General features: G+C 42.5%; 1 protein-coding gene across 3 annotated transcripts in view; it reads left to right on the top strand.

Moving 5' to 3' along the window:
* WDR72 (WD repeat domain 72) overlaps nucleotides 1-13,016 on the top strand; it is a 417,276-nt gene that overhangs the window by 115,838 nt on the left and 288,422 nt on the right. For all 3 annotated transcript variants that reach the window (XM_063926109.1, XM_063926110.1, XM_063926112.1), the window contains 2 exons: nucleotides 5,735-5,811; nucleotides 8,939-9,058. In XM_063926109.1, the coding sequence (XP_063782179.1) occupies nucleotides 5,735-5,811; nucleotides 8,939-9,058 (197 nt within the window). The remainder of the gene's footprint in view (nucleotides 1-5,734; nucleotides 5,812-8,938; nucleotides 9,059-13,016) is intronic.

Genomic DNA, 13,016 nt, shown 5'->3' with positions numbered 1-13,016 from the left:
AACTGGATATGGTCGGCCTGCCTATTTATGCCCCACACACAATGCAATTCAATGGTCCCTACAATCTTATTGTTCATTGGACACAGGAATTCGGCTTCGCATTATAACAAAAGGTCATAGGTTGATTCATACAGGTGGGCTGTGACTATTTCCAACAGCTCAGGTGGGAGGGAAACTGGGTTTCCCGCCGCATGGGTAATAAAGTGCAAATAAAGTAAATGTTCATAAACTTCTTATGTCCATAACTATTCGCACGAGCGATTGATCTGCTTCAAACCAACACCGGAATATTTCTAATTAAATATTCTTCCGATGGATACTAAACACCACTGTATTACTCCTGTCTGACCCTTCGTATCAAACCAAGAGGGATTTCTCTGTTCATGAACATTCTATATTAACCAAACTTGCAGAATCTATCAAAGGGACCATGATCTACAAAATACATTATATAGTGAAAATATGTAATGATTGAGTCGCACGCTACGATCGCATAAACTCTACCGTAAATACGCATACCATGCGCCTGCGGGTGCCCGCGACTGTGAGTATGCGCACGTACGGGAGAGCGTACGCATGCGCAGCACGGACCTGTGTGAGGTGCAAATATGGTAGTGTGCATAGAGATATTTTTCTGACTTTGACAGGGGGGTTCAGTCCAGCCAGCGCTGATTGATATGCCCAGCAGCACATTGAGCCGTCCAATGGGGATGCGACACCTATAGAGGGAGAATACAACCTGTGGCGAGTGCAGCAAGCCCACAAGGTGCTTTCTAGCGCTTGCCTAGCTGCCGGCATACCGTGGTTGGGATACTGCTGTCGGTATACTGGCGTCCGGCGACCAGAGATTCATACTGAACCCGTTCAATGCAGCAGCCAGCTACCTTGTGCAGTTAAAGAAGGAAGGGTTGGAGAGAGAGCAATAGCCATTTAATATAAATCTGAACATGCAGCGGTCATGCTGTACTAATTAAGGTTATACAGTGTGTCCTAAAAGTTACTGTGCACTAAAAGTAACACCACTGGTTACTACAGAAGATTCTGAAAATGTGCCCCACGAACGTCCAGACATGTCTGCACACGCTTCTGCATGTTGGCGAAAGATGAGTTCAGTCAAACACACTCTCTGTTCAACCATCTTCATCATTGCCCTTGTGCCAAGATCAGTAATCACTTAACACGTGTGCCTCCGTCAACTACATTACACACAACCGCGCATGCAGCGTAGGGCGACACAGTACACAGACCTGGCACAGCACACTTCCGCGTAGTGCTTCAATGTAAATTCCATTAAAATTATTTAAATTATTGCTGTATTATTACATCACTACATTCAGAGAAAAATAATTTTTCGGACACGCCACATAAAGCTATAGAAATGTTATACTGTAACCACAATTTGCTTGAATTTAACTCAAAAGTCCCAAATCACTGTGACTTTCCCCCTGACCTCAGTGTGACTCTGGGTCAGTGCTGATTAAAAAATAAATACTAAACTAGCTGATTTGCCCAGTTTCAACTAGGCAAAGGTTTGCTGGGCGGAACAATTTTCCCTTTTTCACCCCCTTTGTAGTCTAATTCCTGCTTATTGAGTGGCTGCAAATAGCTGTCACAGTTTTCAGACCTCCCAGCAGGTCACATGTTCCAAGTCACTCAACAGGTGCACAGGGAGAGTTCACCAAATGTCACAGTTTCCAGAGCACAGTCGTGATGCATTGTAAATTGCAGGTGGACGGTTTGCCACATTACTCCGAAACAAAGCAACTATTTTTCTGCAAATCTGCGGAACCAAGACCTTTAATTGGGTATATGATGTGCTCTGCTCAGACAACAGCATCATAGAAATATTACACTCCTAAAAGTTGTCTTTCTGTTATTAATATATAGATGGCTTATAAAAAAACTTGTAATAAAAGTTCCCATGTACTGGTGAATAAAATAAATAACAGAAAATCTTTGACCAGTGACTGCTACGCTCTGTGGAATTTCCTGCCATAGGGGGTCATTCCGAGTTGATCGTAGCTGTGCTAAATTTAGCACAGCTACGTTCATGTTCCCTGACATGCGGGGGGACGCCCTGCACAGGGCTAGCCCGTCCCGCATGTCAGTGCCGGCCCCCCCACAGAAGTGCAAAGGCATTGCACAGCGGCGATGCCTTTGCACTTCAGGAGTAGCTCCCGGCCAGCGCAGCTTTAGCGAGTTGGCCGGGAGCTACTCCTCGCTCCCCGACCCACTGTGGCTGCGTATGACGTCACACAGCCACTGCTGCCCGCCCCCCGTTCGGTCCGGCCACGCCTGTGTTGGCCGGACCGCACCTTCAAAACGGTGGCCAAACGCCGCCGTTTCGCTCCCTCCCGCCCATCGATCGCCTCAGCCTGTCAATCAGGCAAAGGCGATCGCTGTCCTGCTATGGCCTTCAGCCGTCCGCCATGCGCAGGCGCATTACGGCGCCTGCACATGCACAGCAGGGATCCGTTCGCTCTGCTGCATTAAAACGCAACGAGCGAATGGGTCGGAATGACCCCCATAGTGAGAACCATTCGCAGGCTGCTCAGTGCAGGGAAGATTCTTCTATTGGGAATAGGACCATGATAGACCAAAAAAGAAAAACATATTTTATTTTATCTTTAATAAAGTGTTGTTCAATGGGTTTGGGGATAGTTTTACTTACACATCATCATCACTAATGTGTATGGTGCCACAGATTTGGTGCCTGACATAAATGACATACATGACAACAGTAAAACAGTAAGCAAAATTATAGGTATGTCGGTACAATTGGGCAGAATTCCAAAAACATGGATGTAATTAACAGACCAAATCACATGGTATACTGAAAAATTCAACATCAAACATGGCAAGGGAAATACAAAATAGACAACTAATGGATAGACCAAAGGTAGAGTACACTCTGTCTGTAAGAGTCTACATCCTTGTGGAAAGGAGGAACATTAAAGAGACATAGTGAGAGATTTACTAAGCAGTGATAAAGTGGAGAAGTGAGCCAGTGGAGAAGTTGCCTATCGCAACCAATCAGCATTGACGTAACATTTATAATTTGCATACTATAAAACTATACAAAGCAGTTGATTGGTTGCCTTGGGCAATTTCTCCGCTGACTCACTTCTCCACTTTTATCACTGCTTAGTACATGTCCCCCGTAGTATGATCAAAAATGACTGTTTTAATTTTGTGTAGCAGCGTAGGTAAACATGGGAAGCAAAGGTACATATTAGTGGAGCATTTTGCCGTGTAGCATGAGGTCCACGATAATAGTATGGTGGCAAAAAGTTGAGAAAGAGGAAGGGAACCAAGTTAGTCTGGGAAGGTTTGGTAGGTGGTTGTGTAGGAAGAAGCTTGCCGGTGAATTAGGTTGGACTTATCAGACCAGAAGGGCAGTAGCACAAATGTTGGCAAAATTGAATCAAAAAATTGAGGCACTATAAAGATTAAAAAACAGCATGGATTAATATTAATATTAAAAAACAAAAACGGGTCAATATTAATAGAACTACATTTATGCTGTCAATATAAATATTAAATAAAATTCTGAGGGAAATATTATAACATTCAGGACATCATTCAATTAGCCGCTGTAATTTACTGTGATCTAATTAGTAGGCTGAAGGTATTCAATTATAGCCCACAATAAGCCCACAGGCTGCACTTAATGTAGATTTCTGTTTGCGTATGAGGGAAATCTATGGCAAGTGTCCTTATTGTGGGTGCTGTGTGCTCCATGTGCTTATCCAGGAACCTACCTATGGGTTAATGCATGTTTGCCAAACACCATTTGGCATTCAGACAGTCATCTATTGCTGTGGCTGCCCGACACCTAGAGATCCAGAACCAATGCTAAATAGCATGGTCTCTTAGTGAAAAGGAGGTACAATGTTTTTCATGTATTTGTTTATTTATTCTTAAACTCTAACTCATTGGCAAGGTAGCTCAAACTCAAGAAAGAAGCACACACACCAATTAGCCTTCCTATTTATGTTTCTAAGGTAGCTCAAACTGCCTGGGTGCAACAACCACCTATTTTGGGAGCTTTCTTCATAATAAATACCAAGGGGTTTTTTTAACCCTCCCAAAAACATTCTACAAAATGTCTATTTTACAAAACTCAACCCCTCAATCACCTAAGCTTATTATCTATGCTGTTTTTTGTTGTTGCTAAATGTGGAACAAACCCCTCAATCATATATTTTCTTTGTTCATATATACTGTAGGGCCATTTATCACATACTGGGCAGGATGTACTAACCTTGCGCGCTACATCCCGCCACACTCCGCATCCATACTAATTGCATGTGCATTAACTTATGCGATCAGTATCTTTAAGGACAGCTCTCCCGATAAGAGCTGTCCTTTACGATCAGTGTCACTTCCAGACTTCCAGGTTTATGACCCAAGAGTACGTCTGCACATGCACAAAAGGACATGGGGGATGCTGTGAGGGATCTCATTGTATTTCTATGCCCATAGGCTTCTATAGGGTAACGCCAGCAAAAGCTAACATTTCCCTCCATGTTGGAGCCCTGGCATCCAGGGCTTAGTACATTTGAAAATGCAGCAAAAATCCTGAAGATATGGTTTTCACCGCTTTTGTGCTTTAGTGCATCTCGCCCACTATATCTTCTAAAGTAACATAGAAACATAGAATTTGACGGCAGATAAGAACCACTTGTCCCATCTAGTCTGCCCCTTTTTTTATCCTTTAGGTAATCTCTACCCTTTTTGAACCTTAATTCTTTATAAGGACATTCATATGCCTATCCCAAGCATGTTTAAATTGCTCTACAGTCTTGCCTCTACCACGTCTGATAGGAGGCTATTCCACTTGTCCACTACCCTTTCTGTGAAGTAATTTTTCCTTAAACTTCCATCTGAACCTGCCTCCCTCCAGTTTCAGTGTATGTCCTCGAGTTCTAATACGTGATAATACGTAATAATAAGTAGAACATTAAGGCCTGACTATGAAGTGCAGGGAAAGTGGCTGTACTTGTGGCTGCAGATGACAGATTTGCTTCCATATGCTAATACGGGGCTAATATGGGGGTGTGCACATCTGCAAGCAGGAAGCTCTGCTGCCCATTGATTTTACGCAAACTGCCAATAGTATTGGAACTTGTACCAGCCCCATGCTAGATACAGGAAATCCATCAGAAACAAACTTCCATTCCCCGTACACATGACTCAGAATTGCACAAAGCTTTACATACTGTACACACCCACGATACACCCATGAGACTCCAACAAGTCAGGGCTGTTTTGTGTGATTGCATTGTTGCCGCCCAGTTGCCACCCTAAAATGCCCCGTTTTATTGAAAAAAAATATCCTGTCCAGTTCCTTCTGACTCAGAATGGGATTGACATAAATTTGCATCTGCTCATGCACAGTAGACAAACATACACCATTTGCACCCACTGACTCAGAATCAGGTCCTTGATATTTACAAAAATGTATTATGAAACTGAGAGGGTTTATAAGCAGCTTTTATTGAACCAGTTATGTTGATGACATTATACAGTGTTCTGTATGTCATTATTGCAAACTTGAAGTGGCAATATATGAGTGGTAATGTAATTATATTGTATTATAAAATAAATTCCAAAACACACCCCTTAAAAACATGTAAATCATACATTAAATGAATGTAACGACCCACCAAGTGACTGTAAACCAATGCTGATTTGCACAATTATTGATTCCTTTATTTATTTCTTATTGCAGAAGATTCACTGGTAGCAATATCTTCTGCAGGAGAACTAAAAGTATGGGACCTGTCATCCTCTGTCAACAGCATACAGGTCAGCTGGAATAAATGAAGAGTTATTTGGGGATAGTTATAAAATATATGCAGAGGAAATACAACTTGTATTACAAATGGCAAACCATCACATTTTCTTTTATCTTCTAAACTGTACTATAAAGATTATGCTTAGAATATGACTGGTTGCTGTGAGCAACACTACATTGTTTTTGTCACCTGTATTTGTAAATGTCCTTCAGTATTTACTTTGATAGAGTTTTGCAACAGTACTCACGTTGTATGAACTATTCTTCCTATAAATGCATTTCATGACTAATATTGCCGTAATGGAAATAGCTGTATACCCAAAAACAACTTCAGTAGTTTCAGAAATATAAACCTAGTGTTTCTATATAAAATTTTCTCAGCTATCATTAATACTTTCTAATTATAACCTTCTTCCCTTTAGGCCCTGCAGTAATTACATTTATTTATAAATCACTCTTGCAAGTAGGGTTAATACAGTTGAAGGATATTTGAAAGTGTGGTATGTAAATGGGGTTTCCCAGAAATCTATTGTCCACCACAGGAATAACCTATACCTCCCTCTAATCCTTTTCATTGTGTTGGTGGGGCTAACTCTACAATGCCTCACATGCTAAGCAGAAAACCCTATCATGCACCGATGATCCCTAAAAAGAGTAAAAAGAAAAGTCTTCCTGTAGGATGGATTCTCTTTCAGCGTTAGCCTGTGTTATGTTCTGAATGCCTACAGGGCGAAGTATGGACTCAAAGAGCAGCAATGTAAATTGCATTGTAAGGGCATATTTACAAATTTACCCCATATGAGCTCTAAACTATCCAGAACCTTTTAATTTTTTAAATTGAGCTCCCAGGCGTCATAAACCATGGACGTTTAATGTATTTTGTAACACTCTGGTATTCCTTTGGAGTCCAAAATGACAATTAAAATTATGTGTTTAAAAGAAAACAGTTGTTAATAATAGGTGAGCCCAGGGTACATACTTTATTGTTTTCACTGATTATGTTGCACTGTCCACTGGGTGAGCCAATGATGGAAGTGTGGTGACCAGTTTACTGAAGACAGACCTGCTGGTGCAAAACCAACAATAAATTGAGGTTTTGGTGGAAAATGTATCAATGTATATCTATTTCCTATATATTACCCTTATTTAGCAAATCAAATTATGTTATGGGCTAGAAAATCTAATTTATCATGAAAGCACTCATTTATTTATAGGGAGGTGAGGAAAGTAAGAAACAAGCACATTTGCTTTATTGTACATTCTAGTAAAACTCAACCCATACCAAAAATTTAGCAAACTCCTCTTTCCCTAACATTGATGGGCGGGGTGGCACATGGGAGATACAGTGCATCCGGAAAGTATTCACATCGGTTTACTTTTTCCACATTTTGTTATGTTACAGCCTTATTCCAAAATGGAATAAATTAATTTCCCCCCTAAAATTTCTACACACAATACTTCATAATTTACAACGTGAAAAAAAGTTTTTTTGAGATTTATCCAAATTTATAAAACAAAAATCACATGTACATAAGTATTCACAGCCTTTGCCATGGAGCTCAAAATTTAGCTCAGGTGCATCCTGTTTCCACTGATCAGCTTTGAGATGTTCCTACAGCTTAATTGGAGTCCACCTGTGGTAAATTCAGTTGATTGGACATGATTTGGAAAGGCACACACCGGTTTATATAAGGTCCCACACTTGACAGTGCATGACTGAGCACAAACCAAGTATGTACATGTGATAGGGAATATAGATTGTAAGCTCCACTTGGGCAGGGACTAATGTGAATGGGCAAATATTCTCTGTACAGTGCTGCGGAATATGTGTGCGCTATATAAATAACTGGTAATAAATAAATAAACCAAGGATGAAGTCAAAGGAATTGTCTGTAGACCTTTGAGACAGGATTGTCTCGAGGTACAGTACAAATCTGGGGAAGGGTACAGAAAAATATCTGCTGCTTTGAAGATCCCAATGAGCACAGTGGCCTCCATCATCCATAAATGGAAGAAGTTCGGAACCACCAGGACTCTTCCTAGAGCTGGCCGGCCATGTAAACTGAGCAATCAGGGGCGGAAGGGCCCCAGTCGGGGAGGTGACCAAAACCCAATGGTAACTCTGCCAGAGCTACAGCATTCCTCTGTGGAGAGTGGAGAACCTTTTAATACATTTTAATTGAGGCAGTACGGATGGTGTAATGGTTAGCATTACTGCCTCACAGCACTGTAAAGCGCTGCGGAATATGTGTGCACTATATAAATAACTGGTAATAAATTAATAAATAAACAATAATAAGGGAGAGGAGAATTTTAATAAATTTGCAAAAATCTCTAAAAAAAGTTTTTCAAGTCATTGTGGGGTATTATGTATAGAATTTTGAGGGAAAAAATGAATTTATTCCATTTTGGAATAGGGCTGTAACATAATAAAATGTGGAAAAAGTGAAGCACTGTGAATACTTTCCGGATGCACTGTAAGTCTCCGTGGTTTACAGTCCATTGGCAGAAGCAACTAATTGTAAAATTGCCATATCCAATCTGGTTTCAACAATGTATTCAGACTGCAATCTACTGCAATCTGATTCATTTATGAGTGTAGTTATTTAAACTTACATATTTTAAGGGTAATATATGTGTATTTCTATAATTTGTTGGAATTTCTCTTCAGTTCACAAAGTCTGTTTGATTACAATTGGTCTAGTTTGTATTTCAGGAGAGGGGAATAAAATATACAAAATGCCTCGTATGTCAGCTCGCTCACACATGTCTGATGTCCACAGATCAGAGTGTTTAGCTACCCCTACCCCACATGGCATCACGTGAGATAGGGTTAGAGTAGGGACAAAAGTTAGACTTATTTAATGCCATCATGCTCCTGTATAGTAGACTAACTTGTAAAAACATTTTGTTTTAACTAAAATGTTTGCTTGTAAAAATTCCCTTATGAAAAGACTCTTTAGGATTGTTCAATGAGTTGGATAATTTTGTATGGTAATTATTCAAAGTCATCCCCTATAGCTAATTAATATGAATGTTTTTCTTATATTGTTAACGGCTACCTTAAGGAAGAGTAGTATCTAGATTCTAATTCATTCTGGACAGTTATACAATTTTTTTGTCTGTTCTTGCTAACAGGATAAGCAAAATGTTTATGAAAGAGAATCAAAATATCTGGAGGCGACGAGCCACTGCGCTGTGCGATTCTGCACATACACGGAGCGGCTACTGCTAGTGATTTGCTCCAGTTCCTGGAAGGTGATGATCTGCTTATTACACCACATGTACTCTCTCTCTAACAACAGGAACAGCCTCTAAAATAACTGCTTTTGTTGATGTTAGATTGATATCCATATTTCTCTCACTATATGGAGATGTTAAACTGGTAAAGTGTCACTTCAGATCTTCTGTAAAGATGAAATTACATGGCTGAGATGAGAAATCTTTTATTCTCGCTGTTTGGAAGGTTAGCACAGTAGATGCTCTCAAAGAAATCAGTTTCTCATTATGCCAGTACATGGCCATATAACAGGTTTCTGAAAGCTGTATTGTTTGGCTGAAAATTGGGAAGATGTCTTAACAGTAAATCGTGTTTATTGTGCTCATTATAATACTGTAGACTTGGCCAAATAATTTTCAAAGTTTTAACATCACCCTTTTGATAAAGAGCTAGTTTCTGCATGCATGCATGATGCACAGTGTTCTTTGTTTCTTGCTTTGATCCCAAGTGTCACTGTGTTTTGCGATCCTAGATGAAGCTTTTCAGAAAAGAACTCATAGCATGGCATATTTCATAATCATGGGACCCCCAAATACAAATTCTGGGACCACACTTAAGATACCATCCCAAAGGTTGTGATCTTTTGCAGTAGATCAGAGGTATTTAGCCCTCCATAGAAAAACATAACCTCATCGCCCTGATGGGAATTAGTACTTGCAGGCGTATATATTGGTCTCATTTAGAGTTAGAAGTAGGGGGTGCAATTTTTCAGCATGTGTGCTATCCATTGCAGCATGCGCCTGCCAATTTGATTCACTATAGTCTGCATGGTGAACTTGGGAAGCATCTGTGCCACCCTCAGGGCATCAGCAGCTGCACTGCCCCCAGGGCATCGACCGCCTTTGATTCAGACCTATATACTAACCTACTCTGACAGAATGTCCAAGAGGCTCACATATTTTGGGGAGGGGGTCACTTGGATTCTAGTTGAATTGTGATGTTGTGGCCCTGCCACTGCTGTACAATGCCTCAAATCGTGGTTCTTTACAGTGGGAGGTGGCGCAATTATGATGCAATTATAGCACCATGCCTCCATCCTGTATACTCTTCTCCTGGAGCCGTTTCTCTGAAAGTTGACATATATTTGTCTAACGTCCTAGTGGATACTGGGGATCTGTACTTTAGTACCATGGGATATAGATCCGGTCCACGGGAGCCTGGCACTTTAAAACCTTTAGTGTGTGTATATGTGTGCTGGCTCCTCCCCTCTATGCCCTTCCTACCAGACTCAGTTTAGAAAAATGTGCCCAAGGAGCCGGGTGCATTTCTCTGGAGCTCCAGAGAGTTTCCTTTCATTTTTGTTTTAGTTTATAGTTTTCAGGTAGTCCTGGTTGGCAACAAGGCTACCTTCTTTGTGGTACTTAGAGGGGGGACCCAACCAACCTCCTGAGGGTTAATGGTTCGTAATCCCAGCTGACAGGCCACTGAACTCCTGATCACTTATTGTTAGTATGTGTGCCCACGCCAGCAGCTAGCCGCCACCCTCTAGCAGATGCTGAAGATTGTGGTGCAGTGAATGTTACACTGGGGTCCCGGTTAGCAGGTCCCCGGTGCAGTTTGGATGCAGGTTGCGCAGCGGTCACAGGCCATGCAGGCCATGAGCTGTGGTGCCCGCCGCAGACAAAACTGGCTCAGGGCTCATGCCCCGCAGTGCTCACTGCCACTTTGGGCTTGTCTGTACTGATATATGTGTGACTTTTACTCATGGCCAGTATAATATTGTGAGGGACCACGCACCATTACAAGGGGCAGGCTTGCCATAGCGGGACCAGAGGCGGTAAGGTGCCATTTCCTGCTGCTGCGGATCATCAAGGCTGCATGCACGGTGCTCCTCCATGGACCCACACTGTTACAGACTGTGTACTGGTACCAGGGTGTCATAGCAGGAGGGGAGCACTACAGTGGTAGCGCCGCTGCACGTTTATCAGGTTATACACATTATTTCATACACTATGCTGCTGTGTTCTGTGTTCTGGTCTTTGCTCCTCAGTGTCACTCCAGGGGCTCTCTAGGGTCTGTGTGGGGGTGTTTTACAGTGAGCTGCGCTATTTTACAGTGTTTAAAGATGTCTGTGGACATGGTTATGTGTGCTGCTTGTAACCCTTTCATCAGTGGGGTCTCTCATGTATGAACAGTGCTCCTTGTCTCCTCTGGGACACAGTTCACAGGCACCTGACTGGCTGGATAATTTTAAATGCATGATTCAGAATGTCAATTCAGAATTAGCTGCTGCAAAAAAGGAGAGACAGGTGTTAAAACAGTCTATTGATTGTATGGCAAAAGCAGCAGATACCAGAAAGGCTTCTCAGCCCCCTCTGTTGGTTTCACATAAACGCTCACTGCCACAGGTGCTCCAGTCTGATTCTGATCAGCCTGATGTACAGTAGATGATGATGATATGGATGAGGACAGCTCTCTGTCCCCTGGGGTGGAGGCCCTCATTTTGCGGTAAGAGAGATTCTTCACATACCGGATCAGGAGTCAGAACCAGATGAGGAGTTGTACTTTAATGTTAGACCAAAGACCTCAGCAACTTTTCCTGTGTCTAAAGAGTTAAACTCCCTGGCCAGGGAAGCATGGTTAAAACCCTGATAAGAAATTTAAAATTCCTCAGAGGTTTTTAGCTACCTTTTCCCTCCCAGTCAGTATATACGTCTAAGTCCAGACTGTCTAAGAGAAGTTGGTTACTGCTGGTGCCAAGGGCTATATCCCTAAAAGAGCCATCTGACAGTAAAATTGAGACCACTCTCAAGGCAATTTATACGGCAGCGGGCGTAGCACAGCGCCCCACAATAGTTTGTGGGAGGATTTCCAGGGCAATTGTTAAGTGGTCTGATAATATTATTAAAGGATTAGTCAATCTGCCCCAGGATGAGGTAATTACTCTGCTGCAACACATACAGGATGCTGCATATTTTATGAGCGAGGCTATAAAAGAACTGTGTAAGATAAATGGCCGCACTACTGCTATGGCAGTTTCGGTATTCAGAGCTCTGTGGTTGCGTCAATGGTCAGCGTATGCTGATTCCAAAAAGGGTGTAGAAAATCTTCCCTTTACAGGTGATGCCTTGTTTGGGGATGAATTGAATAAATGGATTTCCCAGGTGGCGGGTAAGTCTACCACCTGCTATAGGTTCTTACACAGGACCCTCCTTGCAGTCCTTTTGTGCGGCATGGTTCACAGACAGGGGCCGGGGAGTCTCCACCACCCCAAGAGGATTGCGTGGTAAGTCCCGTAAACCTTCAACTGCTGCATCCCTGGACCAGACCACTGGATCCCCTGCCACTAAGACTTCCATGTGACGGTTGGCCCCAGCAGCAAGGTGACTTTCAGGTGGGTGCTCGCCTTCAACACTTTGCCCACATGTGGGCAGAGTCCTGCCAGGATCCTTGGGTGAGGGATCTCATTTCCCAGGGATACCGGCTGGAATTTCAAACACTTCCTCCTCCCAGATTTTTCAAATCGGGTTTACCAGTTTTGCCCGCTGCAAAAGTTACCTTGCAAGAGGCAATTCAAAAACTTTTGCGGACAGGGGTGGTGGTTCCAGTACCTCCTCCGTTACACAAAAGGGGGTTTTACACAAGACTTTTTGTTGTTCCAAAACCGGATGGTTCAGTGCGACCCATCTTAAACCTGAAGAATTGAAACCCGTATCTGTGGGTGTTCAATTTCAAGATGGAATCCCTGTGGGCAGTGGTGTCCGGTCTGGAGGAGAGGGAATTCTTGGTATCCCTGGATGTCAAGGATGCTTACCTACACATTCCTATGTGGCCCCCTCATCAGGCTTACAAGAAGCAGAGCAGCGATGCGAGAAGTGTCAAAAATCCTCCTCTGGGCAGAGGCCAATGCAAGGGCCATCTCAGCCATATTCATTCCTGGAGTGGGCAACTGGGAAGCGGACTTCCTCAGCAGACACGACCTCCATCCGGGGGAAT

This window comes from Pseudophryne corroboree, chromosome 6 (genome assembly GCF_028390025.1).
Source record: "Pseudophryne corroboree isolate aPseCor3 chromosome 6, aPseCor3.hap2, whole genome shotgun sequence".
Classification (NCBI taxonomy): Eukaryota; Metazoa; Chordata; class Amphibia; order Anura; family Myobatrachidae; genus Pseudophryne; species Pseudophryne corroboree.
The sequence above is the reverse complement of the archived record's forward strand: the minus strand, read 5'-3'. Positions and strand labels throughout refer to the sequence as shown.